We start from the raw sequence: 20,138 nt of genomic DNA, 5'->3' as shown, positions 1-20,138 counted from the left end.
ACAGACACTGACAGTGTGACCTTGAGCAAGTTCCTTAACCTCTCTCTACCTCAGTTTCCTTATCTGTAAGATGGTAATAGTAATGCCCCTATCTCCCAGGATTGTTGCGAAGATCATATGAAATGATTTTTGTAAAGTATTTAGCATAGTGCCTGACTCATAATAGGTGCCTACTATATTCTTCCTTCAATATTTTTGGATGTATCAAATTATTCTGATAATAATGGCAGCAGTCTTCAGCAATATAATTAAAAGAACACAGGGATGGACAAATGAATATGACAGTAAAAACTTCTAAAATTTATAAAGAACTTAAAAAAAACTAACGGTAGTAACTTCCCATGCACAATGAATAAATGATTGAGTACTATGAACAGTTTTCAACATAAGAAATACAAATCATTGTTAATCCCTTGAAAAACACTGAAAATTGAAAAATAAAACAGTGTTTGTTTCACACTCATGAAATTTGCAAAAACAAACAACAACCCATTTGGTAAGTATTGAAACTCAATGTTTACAGAGTTATAGAGAAACAGGAATTCTTATTCATTGCTGGTATACAGTAGAACCTCAATTTACAAATTTTAATTCATTTGGAGATTCTGTTCATCATGCGATTTGTTCATATTGGAAAGCATATTTTCCTATAGGAAACAATCATATTCATGACTCCCATTGCTGCAGCCTTATTTGGGTGATGTTTTTCAACAAAACTTTGCACTTTTCCCCATATCTGATAAACCCCCTTTATCTCACTTGATGTGAGTGATTCCTCTGACCTTTCATTCTCCTCCCAGATGAGATATCCCCGCAACCTCTTGCTCCTTATGCAGGTCCATCAGCCGAATGAGGCTGATAAGATTGAGTTTGACCTGAGGTTCCTTGATTTGACGTACAAAAGGAAAAAAATCCCATTGCCCTAGTTGAGTGTCATCCCTTTGTGAGCCATTCAAATCCAAGCATGATATTTGTACTGCGAATTTTTATTTGTCCTGCAAGACAAATTTTGTGAAAAATTTTTCCTCGTCCAGCGAACCATACCAGGTTACTTGTAAACTGAGGTTCTACTGTACTTGGAAAACTCATAAAAATCTTTCTGAATACCATTTGGTGGCATATAGTAAACTTAAAGATTTTCAAAGTAGTATTTATAATTGCAAAAACCTGGAAGCAACCTAAATGCCTACCCATGAGACCATTTAAATTGTGGTACACTAATTAAATGTAATATAATGCAATTAAAATTGATGAGTGTGAGAAAGGAAAATAAGTTTGCAAAGACCTTTTTGAAATATTTTAAATGGGGAAAATGAAGAGCAGAGCTATAAGAACCAATTAATACTAAATATGACCATATGAGGAAATGTGAATCAGAATGGATGGACAAAGAGTCCTGCCAGGGATATAAAGGAAGTGACTTAAAACTTCCTGCCATCTTCAGTCTAGTAGGTGTTACATATATATTTAGTGGCATCTCTGGATGCTGTTTCTTTCTTATTTAACTAAATATTTGGAAAATATCAGAAAAGGATGGATTTTTTTTTAAAAGCAATTGGGGTTAAGTAACTTGCTCAAGGTTACAAGGCCAGTTATTTCTGGGTGGTGCTAAGTATCTGAGCTTGGATTTGATCCCCAGGTCATCCTAATACTGGAGCCGGTGCTCTTACTCGCTGAGCCACCTGGCCGCCCCTAAGCAATTGGGGTTAAGTAACTTGCTCAAGGTTTCACGGCCAGGTATTTCTGGGTGGGTGCTAAGTATGTGAGTCCGGATTTGATCCCCAGGTCATCCCTACACTGGAGCTGGTACTCTTACTCTCTGTGCTACCTGGCCTCCCCAAAATTTAGTTTTTAGTTTTTATCATTCATTTTTTTTTAAGCAATTGGGGTTAAATAACTTGCTCAATGTTACGCAGCCAGTTATTTCTGGGTGTGGTGCTGAGTATCAGAGCCCGGATTCGAGCCCCCAGCTCATCCTGACACTGGGGCTGGTGTTCTTACTCGCTGAGCCACCTGGCCGCCCCTAAAAGGATGTCTTTTGCAAGGAGTTTTGTAGGCTCAAAATTGGAGGGGCAGTGGAACAATAGGCATACAATTATACTCTCAGTGGAGTTATGAATTGATCCAGTCATTCTTCAAAGCAATTTGGAATTATCCTAAAAAAGAAACTAAAGTACCCATATACTTTGACTCAGATCCTACTACTAGGCATATTTTCTAAGGAGGACAAAGAGAAAAAGGTGTAATTTACACCAAAATATTTGATAGTAATGCCTTTTTTGATAGCCAAGAACCAGCAACAAAGTCAATGACCATCAATTAGGAAATGACTAAATGAATTGTCATTGTATTAGGAAATTACTCTTTTTTTTAAAATGAATATGAAGAAACCAGAGAAGCATGGAAGGACATGAATTGATGAAGACTGATTAGCAGGAGAAAGATTGCACAATGACAGTGACAATGTAAATGAGAACAACAACAATAAAGCTCAACCAAAAAAAGAAACTGTTTGGTATATAATTATAATGATCAAGCTTGGTAACAGAGAAGAATTGAAATAAAAAATACATTTTCCTCCTTTCTTTGCCAAAGTGGAACTTTATGGGTTTGGACTATTGTCAATATTGATAGGCTTGTTTAGTTTTGTTAAACAGCTTTTTAACCAGCACTAATAACAATCCACCAATAGTATTCATATAATGCTCTAAGATTTAGGAATTGTTTTGTAAGTATCTTGTCTTATTCTCACAACACCACTGGAAGTAGGTGCTGTTATTAAGTTGAAGTGACTTTGAAGTTGAAGTCACAGAACTAGTGAATGTCTGAGGCGAGACTTGAACTCAAGTCTTCCTGATTTCAGGTCTAGTGTGCCACTTACTTGCTTTTTTTCTCCTCTTTTGAAATATTTGTTAGTGTGTGTAGTTTGCTGGGGCAGAGAGGGAAGGAGAAAGAAATTCAGAAATTAAGATGATGGAAGTATTAGTTTAAAAAAATTAGATGGAAAAACAAGGTCTTTAGTAGTCTTGCTTTTTTTTTTTGAGAGGGGATGTTAGGGCAATTGGGGTTAAGTGACTTGCCCAAGGTCACATGGCTAGTTTTTTGTGTTAAGTGTCTGAGGCAAGATTTGAACTCAGGTCCTCCTGATGACTCCAGGGCCGGTGCTCTATTCACTATGCCACCTAGCTGCTCTAGTAGTCCCATATTTTTGAGGTAATGGAACATTGGCCCTGATAAAATGATGGATGATTCTATAATAAATGATAATAAATAATAGGTTTTTTAAAGTCTAAAAATGTAATTTTAAACTTTGTTTTTTTCATACCTCCATTTCCAAATATTTGACACTGTACTGTAACTGCAATGTAATTTTGAATTTGAAGACCCCTTTGTGTTGGCAAAAGTAGCAGGTACTTAACACTTAGTAACTGATCAAGCCTCTGATTGGGGGAACAGAAGGCATGAACTCTGTCTCCTGTTACTGATGTAACAGGAAGGGGTTGGCTGAAAGAGGAAGCTGAAGCTGTGTATATAAGAAAAGCCCTAGAAAGGCACAGTAAGAATTTCCTTGAGACCAAGATCTGGTGGCAGAACAGCTACAGAAGAATGGAGAACTGAGTCCTGAAAACTTGTGGTGGTGGAGCTTCTTCTGAACAGGAGCCCAGAGCCTGGAGCTAGGAGGCCTGGAGGCAGGAGCCCAGATGACTGAAGCATGACTGGGATGCTGTGACTTAGTTTGTGGCTTGGTTGAGCCTTGAATTCCCTGGAGCAGAAATGATGAAGGATCTGACATGGACCAGACCCTGTGAACTTCAGTGTGGAGCAGGACCTGCCCAGAGAGCTGGTCAAGGAACTGGGAGCTGTCTGCCATTGAACTCAGGTGACAGTCTGGTGAATCCAGGTAGAATCTGGGACCATGGAAGGGGATCCAGGGAATCTGAGAACAGGCCCCAAGTCAAGATGAAAAGACCTCTCCTTGGGTACTGAGTAATTATGGAACTGTACTTTATTAGTGACCTAAGGGGTGAAGGGTTTTGTGTATGATACTTAGTAAGACTTTGCTGAATAAGTGACTGATTGTACTTTGAGTACTTTGAGATATTGTTACTGATAAGGGACTGATTGAGTTAATCAAGACTTTGCCTATGAGTGGAAGACTGCGTACTTTGAGACTACTGATAAGTGACTGATTGAGTTAACTTAAGAGTGACTATTTTACTTTGATATTTATGTTGTGAATATTATATTGTGATTTTCTGTGATAAGTTGTAATATTGTGAATGCTGTACCTTGATTTTCTGTGGATGTTTTGCTTTTGTCATGGAATAGAGTGATCACTGTACTGTGTAATCAGAACCTTAAAAGCTATTCACAGTAGCATTCTTCTGGAAAGCTTCTGTGCATGGCATTACATGTACTGACTTTTGGAATACCTTGTATATATCTCTTCCTTCTCTTTCCAGAGAACTATCCCTAGTAACAAAGTTTAAAAAAAGAATGTAAATTAGGATGAGACAGTTATACCAAACTTGATCTGCATTTATTTGCAAATTACCACAGACTTAGTAACCTAACTCTGCAAAAGAGGGAAAAAGGTTTGTTTTCCTTTTCTGGTGTTGAGCTTGATAATTGTAATTGTAATGCTCAGCTTCAGGATGTTGTTTTTATTGTTGTGTTGTTTTGTGTGAGGCAGTAATATCAATTATTTGATGTTTATTATGCATGTTGTTTTGCTTATTCTGCTTATTTCACTTTTTGTTAGTTCATATTTGTAGCCTTCCTATGGTTCTCTGCATTCTTCTTAATTATTTTTTTAAATTATGAGCTTAATATTCCCTTATACAGAGAACAAAAGGATCTTTATGAAACTGAAATTATGAAAAAGTATGTGTATATTCTTTGTATTCTTCACATTCATTATTTCTTATTGAACAGTAATATCCTATTGCATTTATTTTGTTTAGTTATTCCATTGTTGATGGACGCCTATGGTTTTTGCTTTTTTCTGATTTAAAAAAGGGCTCATCTAAGGTGTGTTTGTGTGTGTGTGTGTGTGTGTTTGTTGTTGGTTTTTTTTTTTAATGTGTATGGAACCTTTCTTAATGTTATACCTAGGAGTGAGATCATTTTAGTTACTTAGCATAATTCTAAATTGCTTTTCAGGATGTTCTGACTAATTCATGGTTATACTAACAATATTTTATTATTCCTACCTTTACATAATACCTCCAACATTGCCTCTTCTCATCTTTTGTCTTCTTTGCCAGTTTGATGAGGATTAAGTGAAATCTCTTTTTGATTTATTTGATTTATTGTTTAATTAATTGCTAGTAATTTTCAGTAATTCTTTTGAGAACTTTAAAAAAATATATATCCTTTTATGGTTCATCCATTGGGGGATGGCTTTTAGTCTTAGAGAATTGTCAGTTCCCTGTATGCCTTTTGGATATCAGTCCTCAGCAGAAATATTTGATACAAAGATTTTCCTATCTGAAAGTTATTATAGCTGCATTGATTTTTTTTAATACAAAACTTCACATTTGTTTAATCAATTACCTTTTGTATCTTTTGTGATTTCTATCTCTTGTTTAAGAATTCACCCCTCGATGGAGATCCATTTTGCCTTACTGGAAAGTCACAGGGGGGTTAGGGGAGGATAAAGGAGAGAGCAGATTGGGGGAGGGGGTATAAAGTGAGATTGCTGTTTTGGGGTGGTGGGTAGGGGAAAGATGGGGAGAAAATTTGTAACTCAAAATCTTGTGGAAATTAATAATGTAAACTAAAAATAAACACAAAATTTAATTTAAAAAAAAAAAAAAGGAATTACTCCTCAACCATGGCTGAAAAGGCACTTAATCAGATTTTCTTAAATTAAAAGAATGACCTTTAATATTCAGGTCTCATAACCATTTTGTGCTAATCATGATAGATTGTTGTAAGATGTTGGTCTAAACTTAATTTCTACTAGTGGAAGTTTGTAGATGTTTTATTATAATTTAAATATATGCATTAATTTTACCCGAATATTTCAGCAACATCATTTGTCAAAAATTAGGTTGATAAAGTAATGAAAGAACTGTAATGATTGGAAAAAGTGATGATTAGAAGTCAAAATACTATTGTTTTGTGTCCTTAAGGAAGTAATTTCATTTAACTTTGGTGTTTGGTTTCTTTTTCTGTAAAAACAAGATAAGACTACATTGCCTCTAACCTAAAATCTCTTCTAAGTCTAAAATTCTACAATATTCATGACTTAGTGGTGGTTCTAATCTAATATTTCATATCCTGATAATGTAGTGTTTCTACAGTGGGGAAATGGCTACATTAAATTTAGTGATATAAGATACTTTCTTGTGTTATTTAAAAGATCTTGATTTTTGGTATCCTTATAACATCAAATTTGGCACTGTGGTGTCTCCAATGCTTTCCTTCCTTCTCCCCCATCACCCTATTTATTTTGCATATATCCAGTATTTGATTTTCTGTCAATCTGTTAAATACCTACAACCTAATGTAAAATCTTTTAAATCAGAGACTTCTCTTAATTTTGTATTTATGTTCTCTAGCATATTGCCTTATAAAAAGTTTGTGCTTACTAAACATTTCTGGTTTTTTATATGAATTTCAAAGAAATGGAATTTTTGCACCACATAAAGTTTCTTACCTTGTCTTCATCAGTAATGAAATTTGTTCTGTTGTATAAAATGCAAAAAAAAATATTAAAATATCTCTGTTCTTTCTAGAATAGAAATTAGAGAAAGCCATTTCTTAGGCTGCAAGTAAAACTTTTAAAAAGACAAAAAGCTTTGTTATTTTTAATCTCCTTAGCTAGAGAAAAATTTTGTGTATAGTAAATTCTCTTGCTTGGATAGACAGATATATTCTTTTTTTTTTTTTTTTTAAAGCAATCGGGGTTAAGTAACTTGCTCAAGGTTACAGGGCCAGGTGTTTCTGGGTGGGTGCTATGTGTCTGAGCCCGGAATTCGATCTCCAGGTCATTCCAACACTGGAGCCGGTGCTCTTACTCGCTGTGCTACCTGGCTGCTCCTACAGATATATTCTTAATGTTCTATAAGTTAACTGATTCTTTTTTTTTTAAAGCAATCGGGGTTAAGTAACTTGCTCAAGGTTACACAGCCAGGTGTTTCTGGGTGGGTGCTATGTGTCTGAGCCCGGGATTCGATCTCCAGGTCATCCCAACACTGGAGCTGGTGCTCTTACTCGCTGTGCTACCTGGCCGCCCCAAGTTAACTGATTCTAAAATTCATTTTCCCTTCAAAATGTACATTGTTTCTTTAAATATGTGGAATGTTAATGGTAGAATAATAAAAAGACATGAACTCTTAACAGAAGGAGATCCTTCTAGTGGTTATTTATTCCAATTTTTAGATGAAATATTATGTTAAACTTCGCAAAATGTATATGATGCTATTGCTATTTGCCTTCATGGGGATTATGTTAAAGTTATTTTTTTTAACCTTCTCGTATGGGCCGACATGTTTAGTAAAGCAATATTGTGGTTGGCCTTGGAGATAAAACCTTGGATTAAGGGTGGGAAACCTGCAGCCTTGGGGCCACATGTGGTCCTCTAGGTCCTCAAGTGTGGCCCTTTGATTGAATCAATTATAGGGTTTGCTGGTTATAAGATTTACTCAGTGGATTTTTGAAACGATAGAAATAATTCTCAAAATATTACAGAGAAATAGATCAATTATCATTGATTATATATGTATAACATTCCTATGGGACCTTTAATGAAGATGTTTTGATGTTATTTTAGGAAGAAGCAACAATTAAGACAGCTTGTGACAATGGCATGGTGAAAGATCATTTTAGTTTATGTAAAATTCCCTTAAAAGATTGTACAGGAAACTATGGACTGTATGGGATCACCATCTAGTGGTGACAGATGGCAAAATTGAGGATTTTTTTTCATCTCGAAGATTTTTGTGAGGGTTTTAATACTTTAGAATAACAGAAAGTTAATGCTAGCAGATTGAGAATGCAAAGACTAAAGCAAGCATTTACATGCCAATTTATGTACATCATTTTCTGCATTTCTCTTTTTGTGTCAGTTCAAGGTATAATTTTTAGTCTGGTCAGCAGGAAAAGTTATTGAAACCAGATTACTTTGGATGTGATTTTATATTTCCAACTGTGATTTTCTCATACTCACACATTAAATTTTAATTCTCTCTTTTTTAGTGTTTGAAGAATCCTATACTAAATTATTTTTTCTTCCAGTCTAGAATTCTAGTTCATAATTATGGAAAGTATTTTTTATTGTTAAAGTAACCCAGGCAAAATTACACATATAAATGCCAACAATTATGAGAGGATAGAAAAAAGTACTTAATATGTTGAATATTTAAAATAGATGTGAAATGATAATCTTAAGCATTATTATTCAAATTCCCTGTTATCTAAAGAACATGCTGCCTTGATGGCCCCAAACAAGTGTGGCCTTCATAGCCTTTAAAGATGCTTTTGAGATATGACCAAGAACCTTTTGAGAATGAAAGAAAAATATAGAAGTATAAAAATATGTGATATTCTGTATTTTTGTTTTCATTTCCCCAACAGAATGTGAAAACCTTTGCATCTTCAGATAGTTTAGCCAAGGTCCAAGAAGTAGCAAGCTGGCTTTTGGAAATGAATCAAGAACTGCTGTCTGTGGGCAGCAAGAGGAGACGAACTGGAGGCTCTCTAAGAGGTAATTCTTCCTCAAGCCAGGTAGATGAGGATCAGATGAATCGAGTTGTGGAGGAGGAACAGCATCAGCAACAACAACATTTACGACAAGAGGAGGAACACATTGCAAGGAATGGGGAAGTTATTGGTGCAGAACCCAGGCATGGAGACCAAAATGATTCCCAGCAAGAACAATTAGAAGAAAATAATAATCGGTTTATTTCAGTAGATGAAGAATCCACAGGTATCCAAGAAGAGCAGGATGATGATGAAGAACATGCTGGTGAACAAGATGAAGAGGATGAAGAGGAGGAGGAAATGGACCAGGAGAGTGATGATTTTGATCAGTCTGATGACAGTAGCAGAGAAGATGAACACACAAATAGTAACAGTGTCACAAATTCCAATAGCATCATGGACTTGCCCATTCACCAACTTTCCTCCCCTTTCTATACAAAGACATCAAAAGTAAGTACATTGTTTTTCAATCTATGCTTTTGGTAATGGAAGGGAAAACCCATCTTGTGTTGTCATGGCTTATAACATATATCATCTTAAATTTTACTAAGTAGTTTCAGCCATAGGACTAAAACCCAAAGGTATCTTTATATTTGTCCACCAAATGAATTGCCATTTGCTAAACTATGAAATAAAACAATAATATTCATACAAAGGTATACTAAATTTCAGAGTATAATAGTGGTATTTCAGCAGTCATCTTACAGATGAATGTAATTTGATAGATTCCTCTGAAAACCAGGAATTTGGATAATTCTTTCTTTGCTTCTTAACATACTATAAACTACTTTCTGGTTTGTGACTTCAAAAAGTGTCTGCTCACATAGCTGTTACTACAAACCATTTTGTTTGACATGTATAGTGATAATATTAGTATATGTCAACTTTAATATTTGTAAGTAAATCATTTAGAATTTCCTTTTCCCTTTAGAGTACCGTGTACATAAGCAAATATTACATATAAAAATTATATTATTTGGATTGATTTATAAGTTGCTATAATTATTCCAAAAATTTCTTGCTTATTAAGGTGATTAGAAAATAATTCTGTTTGAAAATAGTCTCAGTACATAAGTAAATAGGCTGTTACTTCAAATAGAACCTGTGCCTGAAGTATCAGCATGAAATGAGAATTTTTAGAAGTATTTGAAATATCAGTTACTGATTTATTGTTTGCTCTCTATTGTTTCCTTTTTCATATACTATGAAGTTCTTTAGTACTTTTGTTTTAACTATTTTACTTAAAGTTTTTAATACAACAATTGAACACTCTCATTCCCATTCATAGTATAGACATGGTCTTCAAAAAGCATTTGTTTCCCATACCCGTTACTACAAAACTATTTTGCTTGACTTGTAGCAGTGGATGTAGCATAGATCTAATGGGGACTGGGATGAGGTACATTTTCTAACTTATAGAAAGCTCCTGCCACCAGTTCATTCTCCAATAGTAGCAGTGCTGTGCCTGACTTTGGCTCTCCTACAATTTGTGGGGGGCAGCCAGGCATTCTGTTAGAGCAGCATATGCATTATCCTACTTTACATAGTGACCATATTAATCGAGGATTTTAATGATTAGTCCTCTAGTAGTTTGGTAAGAATGATCTTGCTGGTCAGATAAACACCTCTTACTAGCAACCACCACTTTTCTCATTCTAGAGATGAAAAGAATAGAGGACAATGAGAGATTACATAGAAAGAGGAGGAAATGGGGAATTCACAATAAAGGTAGAATGGACAGTGTGTACTTATACCTTTGAGCTGTCTTGTTCCCCACCCCTCAGAAAGCCTACATTCAAAGTTTCTTGATTCTTGTATCACCTAGAATGCTTCTATTAAGCAAGAGTGTGGAAATGAAAGCAGATAGGAAAATGTACTTGGTTAATCCTCACAACACTTCCTACATACTCTGTTAGCTTTACCAATTCACAGCCACAGAGTTAGGAACTTGGGGGCAGAATTCTACAGGACCTAGACTTTATTGACAGGGAACTGAGTTGAATCAGTGCTGACCCTCATTCTATATAATTTGAATTATGTTCTTTGGATATTGGTAATAACATAAACAATACAGGAAACTCAATTAGGACATTGGTATTTTGGATAGTACTTAAAATTCTAGTCTCAGAATATTAGGAGAAAAAAAGGCATCAACTCTTTGTAAAGTAATAGGGATATAGCTGCCTTATTAGGTATCATAGATTTAGGAAATGAAAGAAAATTAATGTTTTCAGATTGAATAGAGAAAAGCAATCTAGTAGGTTTTCCTTTGCCTTGTTTTCTCCAGATTTCTTTTTTGAGCATGTATATGCATGTGTGTGTATGTCCTTTTGGATTTTTTTTTAATGTTTAGGTGAGAATAAGGGATGTTTGAGGTAGGTAAGAACCAATGTATTATTTTACTCTGCCTCATGTATACAAACTATTTAAATCAATTATGATGAATTGAACTGCAGATAAGCACAATAATACTGTTATTTCAATATAATCTTGAATGAGATTTCCTCTAAAAGTTAGGAGTTTGTCCTCTAGAAGGTAAATTCTTCAGTCAGGAACTATTATTTTTATTTTTGTCTTCCTGGAACCTAGCACACACCTTGCTCATAGCAGATGCTTAGAAAATTTGAACTCTTTTAGACTTTGCCTATGATTTTATTAGTATAAGAAAATCACGTAATTAATGTAGATTGGCATCTCTTCTGCAGTTTACAAGGTTAAGGACATTTCTTCCCTGATATTTAATTGAATTTAGCCCTTTGTGCATTGAAGCTTTTTATAAACAAAAATGTTTCTAAAATTTATTGTTAATTTCCTTCTTCTAAAGGAATATTTTTTATATACATTTGTATTGTATTTACATTTGTATATACAAATATGCAATTTCAGGGGGATCATGTATAAACACAAATTGTGTTACCACTAATAAACACAAATAGCATTTATATAGTGCTTTGAGATTTGTGAAGTGCTTTACAAATATTATTTTATCAGATTCTCACAACAACTCTGGGAAATAGGTGGTATTATTATCTCCATTTTACATTTGAGAAAACTTAGGCAGACAGAAGTTAAGTGATTTCCTTTCAGTCATACAGCTTATAAGTCTGGGACTGGATTTGTACTCAGGTCTTCTAGTCTTTAGGCCCAATGATCCATCTTTTGTGCCACTTAGCTGCCTTCAAAGAAAATTAATAATAAAATGTTATGAAAGGTTTGGAGGAGAAAATAATGTTCTAGAGATATCAGGGAAATCTGGAGGAAATGGCAGCTAGACTGAGCCTTGAAAGATGGGCAGGACTAGAAAGTAGTTATATTAATGAGAGGGGATTTCAAGTGCAAAGGCATGAAAGTGGAGAATCAGAAGACATTCTAAGATATGGCAAGTAGTACCATTTTAGTTAAAGATCTTCTTTTGCTTGCACATTTCTCCAGCCTATTTCATAACTTTAGATTGGATTTAGCCTGGGGTACTTTTGGAGTGAAGGTCTAGGCTGATTCTGTTCCTGGTTTATTGGTGTATCAAGTGTTTTGTTACTCCAGAATCTCAGGAACAGGTGGGGTAATTGCAAGCTTTCAGTGCTTCCAAAGAAATCTGATCTAGGGCAAAGTCTGTTTGCTGTCCTCCGGTTCTGAGCTCTTCAAGTGCCTAACCTGGATTTGGATCTGAGCAAGGGTAGGTGGCTGCTAGACTCCATCCGCATTAGCCAGCTGGAAAGCTGTCTTGGTTTAGAGAGTCCCAATTGTAGTCATCTCTTTGTTCTGGGTTTCCTGCCTTGGGTATTCTTCTGCAGACTGGGTTAGATGCTGGAATGGAGACCCTGCTCAGATCTTGGAATCTGAGCCTTACCATTGATGCTCCTGGCTTCTGAACTTCCTTTTTTCTTGGTACATCACCCAGAATTTCCCTCCCTGGGAAAGGAAATGTATAGAACCCAGGAGCACTCTGCTCTGGATTTGTGGAGTGGGACTAAGTAATAGGCACCAAAGCTGCAAGTTGGAATCTTTCCCTGTTAACAGTGCCCCTGTGTGGGTCTGGGTATTCTCCGAAGGAAGTCTGGGAATTATGTGTTCGTGTGTACCCTTTTCCTGGGCACCACTCTAACTCTGTCTCCAGGCTCTATAGACCTTTCTGTCTCCCTTTGCTGACCTAGGTTAGACAAAGGACTCATTGACTTTTTCTAGATTTCTCCATCAGTATTCTATTTGGTGCGTTTTATATATGGAAGAGGTGTTGCCAAGAGTTCAGCTGCTTTGGTTCTTTCTTCTCTGCTATCTAGGCTTCAAACTTTTCCCCTTCCCTGCCCCTCTCCAACTGTCCTTGTAAGATTCATAAAATATCTTTGAAGGCAACTTTGAAAGATAAGTTTTGGAAATATATTGAGCAATAACAACATCATGGCACAAGGCTATGACTTCACAGGGTCACTGCTTTGAAGTCACTACAGTGAAATCATTGGATATGTAAATTTTATGCTCATTTAAACGCTTTTCTCATAAACTTTTAATCACATTGCTTATTTTTAGCAGTTACTATTTTATTTGGACAGGTAAGAGGCTAATTTGGAAGGAAAAATTGGTAATTTGAAGTCCAAACCATTGTAAACTCCTCTTTAACATTTAAGGACTGACCTGATAAACAAAGTCTAGGCTTATCACAAAGTCATTGTCTACCCTGAACTTTACTAACTTCTTACACTTAAAATAGAAACTGACTAGTGGCATTAAAGACAGATTGAACGTTTTTGTGGCTGGGATGGACTTCACTTTGCTACTTCCAGGACATATTTTTTTCTCCTCTACAATAGCTAGTTTTCATTTTTTATATAGTGTTTAATAAGAATACATTTTCATATAATTGTACAATGTAGTTTTGAACTTGAATTTGTCGCTAAATTTTCAAGTGTGCATGAACATTATAGTATTTTTATAAGCAGTTTTCAGACTTTGCTCTCAGGACTGCTTTATATTTTTAAAAATTCTTGAAGATCTTCCCCTGCCTGTAGCTTCTTTTTATGTGGGTTCTATTTATCAGTATTTACTGCATTAGAAATAAAAGTCTTAGTGCTATCCTGAAAGTAGTTCTGACCTTTGAAAGAGTCTTGGGGCTCCACAGACAACACTTGAAAACTCTACCTCTGTAAAAATACAACCCCTATTAGACTATGAAGTCCCATAGGAAAGAATGTAGGGTTTTTTTAAACTTTTTTAACTTTCTCTTAAGTCTAATGCAGTCTTCTTCATATAGTAGTTACTTAATAAATGTTGACCAAAACAATGCATTATAAATTATGAATCAGGGACCTTTCTGACAATTGCTAGATGTGAGAATGGCATCTTGAGGATGACAGTCCAGTCCAGAAAAAGACTTGGGTGAATCTATCTTCATTGTTTGAGAATAAATCAACTAATAAAAGTTATGGATATGTTTTAACTTGCTTTTGGTATTTTATTTTTCCTTGAGGTTGACTAAATATTTTTGTTTTTGTTTAACAGCCCATAATGAAAAATTTTGATGATTATTTTTGATTTCAAAGTAAAAGGAAATGGAGCAATTTAATATGTAAATTTTAGAGATCTTTAGGATGATAATAATTAATATGTATATTTTAAAAGTTGACAACACTAGTTGGAAGCATTTATTCATTTTCTTATCAACTCCTTTAAACATCATAAGTCAGAGTTACATATTAACTTTTTTTCCCGTCCAACCGTGTATGTTGTAATATAAATACATTGTTTATTCCATTTTTCTATTGTCTGTCACAGTGGATAAGTTGATGATGAGAAGATAGGAACCAAGAAAGGATAGGTGGAATTTTTTAAAATCCAAAAAATAGATGCTATCTTCCTCATTATATATACATACATATATGCATGCATACATATTTTAATTACTTTTTTATCTTATGAAGGCTAAAACTACAAAGTGAAAGGGTGATGATATGTGTAAGGTATGAATATGGATATGAGAACAATGTACAGAAACAAAAAAATAGGACAGAAGCAGTTTATTGTATTAAAGAGTTTACAAATGATATTCAATAGAGGACCATAGTAGAACAATCCAATCCCCAAATATCATTGAGGGTTGAAATCAGTTTTATAAAAGGCCCATAGAAGTCTGGTTAATTAACCAAGGCCATATGCCATAAATTACTCCTGCAGCCCGAGATAGTCTAGATAAGCTCTAGGGCCAGTCATACAAGGGAATAAACTCATCACAGCCCTGCTATATTTCAGCTCACTATTTAATTCACTCAATAAATATTGATCACCTACTATGTACAATGTTCTACTGCTAGTAAAGGATAGATAGCCAGTTGCCAGCTATATCGTAGAAGGGATTCTTGTTCAGGGACCAGCCAGACTAGATTTTCTGAATTGCTTTCAACACAGAAATTCTGTAAATTCAGTAAAGCACTCTATTTTTTTGTTTTGTTTTACAATGTTTATATTTACTTTGTTTTACTTATACTGTGTATATTAAATAAGTATTTGTTATAGTTGTTTTAAAAATTAATAATTGTTATTATAATGGACAAAGCATTATGCTGAGGTAATGCCAATAAGTATTTAGTGACCCTACTTTTAGCATGTACAGCACATATTTTGTTTGTTTTTTTTCTTTTTCTTTTTTGGAGGGCAATTGGGGTTAAGTGACTTGCCCAAGGTCACACGGCTAGTTTTTGTATTAAGTGTTTGAGGCCGGATTTGAACTCAGGTGTCCTCCTGACTCCAGGGCCAGCGCTCTATTCACTGCGCCACCTAGCCGCCCCTACAGCACATATTGTAAGTTAGAAAACTAAACTTTTAAAATTATACTTGTCAAAGCCAAGATCCAAGCCTTCACTATGCTGTAGGAGAATTTTTTACAAAAAGTATTAGTGAGAATGCCTTGAATTAAAATTTGAGGTGTGTGTGGGGGGAGTAGGGGATGTTTAAAAAACAAACAAACATTGCTCTTTTCGATAGGACTTGTCGCTGTGACTTTCCTTTAGTTATGCAGTTGACCTTTATATTTTTACTTCTGTCAAGGAAAATATACACATAGCTTCTTATTTCCTGAAATTTCCTACTGTTGTGGGTTCTTGGGATGGTAGAAAAGAATAGATTAAAAACAAACCAGGAATGAATTATAATGTAGAAAGAACATTTGATCAGGAATTGGGAATTGCATTCTATCACTAGCTTAGTCTTTAACATTACATGATTAAGTTTTTACTTCTCTAGTTTCTGCATCTATGGAATGATATCTAAGATCCCTCTTTGCTATAATGTTTTATGGATCATAGGTTCATAGTTTCATAGATCTAGAGGTAGAGGGGGCAGCACTTAGATCACTAATGTATTTTTCATTGTTAAACACTAGAGGGCATAAATGTGCAACATATATTTAGTGTTCAAAGTTATCTAATGCATTTGATAAATACTCTTCCTTTTCTCATCTTCTGGTGTTTTGATGTAATATTTTTTTAACATAACATTTCTAAAGCAGATGTTGGAATAGCGTATAATACTGCATTTGGCCCTGCATTTTGATGAGGTACTAAAGAAACCCCTATACTTTGCTTTGATAACAGAAATACTGATTAAAAGAAAGTTTTTGGAACATGTGTATGTATTGGGTCTAACTATTTTTGGCCATAGGAATATGAAGCCCATTGAAAAAGTTCCATCCAAAGCAGATTAAGAATCTGTTACCATCTGTTGCAGTGGACAATCCATTGCACATTGCATCAGTGGGTGGTTTAAAATGTTTTCTTACAGGTAAGGTTGTCTTCCTTAACCAATTTTTTCTTTTCATAACCCTCATACATTGATTCTCTTAGTTGTTTTGTGGGAAAGTCCATATTCCTGAAGTTTGATGAGGTGAAATATGGTAAGCTATGGTTTTATTGCAGTATATTCTGTTTTTTCATGGTACTGTATAAAACAAATTTTGCTGAATTATTCAAGTACAGAGTATTATTTTAAGTGTTTGCTTATTATTATTATTATTTATCATTTTTTTACTTCTTGATTTCATAGAAAGGAGGTTAACTACTGAGTTTAAGGACTATTTAAAGAAATAACTGTATCCCTTGGAGATTTGCCTGGGTTTCTATTAATCTATGGGTCCCTTTGTTTCTTTTGGCTATTCAAATTTAAATGGCATAGAAAACAATACACTTGCCCCTGGTCTCCAAGGTGCTTGACCTTTTTTGTGTCATAGACCTCTTTGAAAATCTGATGAAGACTATGAACCCTTTCTGAATAATATTTTTAAGTGCATAAAATAAAATATGTAGAATTGCAAAGGAAACCAGTTATATTGAATTATAATAAAAATAGGTTTTTAAAAGTTCATATTCCACAGATTTAAGAACCCCTGGTGTAATTGAAATTTTAAATTTTACTTTTGTCTTTGAAAAAAGATTTTAGAGAAAAGTCATTCTTTGGTAAAATTTTCTTACAACAAATTCCTCAGTCTCTATAGCATTTTATCTTGTTTCCACTTTCTTTTAACATAGTTTAAATGAGGTCTGCAAATCAAGTTTTTAATTAAGAAATTAAGTTCATGTCCTTAAGATCCCAAAAGTAGATATATTGCAGGTGGATGGATATATAGATAGATAAATTGATAGAGAGAACATTTAAGCAGTTATTGTGTGGGGGAGGCAGGTGGCACAGTGAATAGAGCACCAGTCCTAGAGTCAGGAGGACCTGAGTTCAAATTTGGCCTCAGACACTTACCTAACAGTTACTAGCTGTGTGACCTTGGGCAAGTCACTTAACCCCAATTGCCCTGCCTTCCTCCAAAAATCCCAAAAAAAAAAAAAAAAGGTAGTTATTGTGTGTCAGGCACTCATTACCTGATATACAATGAGCTAGTTATACAAATATAAGGAATTCACTTTGTAATGGGGGAAGGCATCACATAATCTCAAGTTGGAGATAGGGGTGGGAGTGGTGCAAGGTGGAATCAAGAGTATAATGGGGAGAAAAGGGAACCTGGACAGCCTACTGGGATAGGGAACCTGTGGCCTTGAGGCCACATGTAGGCCCTCAAGTGCTGCCCTTTGACTGAATCAGCAGTTTTCATGCCGAAGCTAGGGGCGGGGGTGGGGAGGACAAGTGTCAGAATAATCAGAATTAATTGGTCCTTTCTTTGAGACCATCACAGACTTCCTAGCCATTTGTCTGGAAACAGTTTATACTATGAAAATAATACCCTTACATTGAAATGCTCAAGTGTTCATTCAGCACCAAAGAAATTAAAGAACCATGTGTTTGTTTACCAGGCAAAAACACAGATTCTCACTTTTGAAGACATGGTAGTACCAATTATCTTTTTAGATGACTGTTTAAACCCAGAGTTTCTATGTGGTTAGTGAAAATCCGGAAGGAGGATGCAACTAGGTGATGTAGTAAACAAAACACCAGGTCAGGAGTCAGGAAAACCTGAATTCAAATCCAGCCTGAAGACTTTTACTAGCTGGGTAACTTTAAGCAAATCATTCAATTTCTGTTTGCCTCAGTTTCCTCAACTGTGAAATGGGAATAATTATAGCTCCTACCTCCCAAGCTTCTTGTGAGGATCAAACAAGATGTTTGTAAACTGCTTAGCACAATGCTTGACATGCAGTGTATAGTGGGCACTGTATAAATGCTATGTTGTTGGTGATAATGATGATGATAGATACATAGCCCTGGTTCAGAGAAAGTATAGACGTTTTGCCACTTGATGCAAGATCATATTTGGCACCTTCAGCAGGTATATCAGATGTGCTGAGTGAAAGTACATAAATTCCTCAGCAGTACATTTAGCACTCTGATACAGTGAGTAATATTTGGCATTTATTATTTTTTTCTCTTTGTGAAGTTAATAGACATTTTTTGAGAATTAAACCCAGACAAGCTTTGCCTCATTAGGTTGATACTATAATCATCTGAGCTAACTTGTCCACGTCATGCCTACAAAGCCAAATAAAATCTCACAGAACCATATAAAGGTAAATTAGAATCTTTTTAAGTAGCCTGTTTCCATCTAGTATATGTTTCTGACTCTGAGGATGCCCATCTTTTTGAAAGGCTAAACTATTCCAATGATGTGTTAAACTTATCACTGACTGATAAAGAGGAACAAATTTCAGTTAATTCACAGCCCCCTACTGTAGTAATACTATGTGAACCTGGAGAAGACAGTTGGCCTCCTTGGGCCTAAGCTTCCTCTTCTGCAAAATGATAGCGTTTGCCTAGTTCCTTTAATCTCTGTCATATAATCATTTATTATAAGCCTTATTCCTGCTGAGCATGAAATTCATCCTATCTGTACCAATTTTAATTTGATCTCCAGTTGACTGGTTATGCTTTACCCAGGAAAAATCTGAAAGAGGACTTAAACCCAAGACTTCTTAATCTGGAGGTTTTGAATTGTCACATGAAAACATTTTCCGTAGCATCATTTTGTCTTACCGAGCAGAAAAACTAGATTTCTTCAAGTCTGATTCAGGGTGGCTTGAAAAACAGAGAGAATTTTGTATGTTTAAAAAAAAAAAAACTTTATTAGAATCGTTAATTGGAGAAACAAGGGTTATCCAGACATTTTCATGGTATCTAATAGAGATGATTATAAGTAAATAAATATAGTTGTTAACAATGGATGTATAATTTCACTCTGGTTAAAAGTATCTCCACACAGATGCTAAGGAAGAAGCACATTTATTCGTACAAATAATCTATTGCTTATAAGCTACTTCTGAAATATAGTTTAACTTCAGCCTTTTTTCTGGCAATAAGAATTATTTTCAGGATAACATTACAAATAAAAATTGTAAGAACATTTAATTAATATGAACTATGTAAAGTAAAAGTGATCATTACTTTCAGGGATCAAAAGGGTCAAGAACTATATGTTCGGTTACTGTAACTTTTTTAGATATATGATAAATCTATCCTATTTAAATATGTCATTTATCCTTCCAGCAGATGGTCGTAAATATTAGGCTACGCTTTTTCAGCCTAGAAACAAAAAGTACTTCTAGTGAGTGTTCTTTTCAGAACTAAGAAAAATTTAATTTTTTTTTCTGTTTTGCCTTAAATTGCATTTATTGATTATGAAATTTCACATAAAATGGACAACAGGAGTGGGAAGGAAGTAAAACTGCTACTGATAAGTTTTGGGAATCTGAACAGTATTTTACTGGTTAAGCTAGTGATGTTGGTTTTATATCTCTGTACTGTAAGTGATACACCTGGAAGTAAATGTACTTTGCTGAATATACTTCCTTTTGCCTTCCTGTTTAATGAATGTAAAACTCTTTAAAGTGATGAATACAGCTTTTTCCTGTGTTTTCTTAAATTCAGTTTGTGGGATTTTATGCATACTTCTGACAACTAATTGCACTGTATTAACTGATTATGTGATAACAGATAAAACTTTCGGATGG

General features: G+C 34.8%; 1 protein-coding gene across 6 annotated transcripts in view; it reads left to right on the top strand.

Moving 5' to 3' along the window:
- FBXW7 (F-box and WD repeat domain containing 7) overlaps positions 1–20,138 on the top strand; it is a 290,838-nt gene that overhangs the window by 174,969 nt on the left and 95,731 nt on the right. For all 6 annotated transcript variants that reach the window (XM_069105544.1, XM_069105542.1, XM_069105545.1 and 3 more), the window contains one exon: positions 8,584–9,159. In XM_069105544.1, the coding sequence (XP_068961645.1) occupies positions 8,653–9,159 (507 nt within the window). In that variant the 5' untranslated portion in view covers positions 8,584–8,652. The remainder of the gene's footprint in view (positions 1–8,583; positions 9,160–20,138) is intronic.

This window comes from Petaurus breviceps, unplaced genomic scaffold (assembly GCF_028583685.1).
Source record: "Petaurus breviceps papuanus isolate PSGF00001 unplaced genomic scaffold, PetGlider_PUasm1.0 76, whole genome shotgun sequence".
NCBI lineage: Eukaryota > Metazoa > Chordata > Mammalia > Diprotodontia > Petauridae > Petaurus > Petaurus breviceps.
Note: the sequence above shows the minus strand (reverse complement) of the source record. Positions and strands in the feature narration are given on the sequence as shown.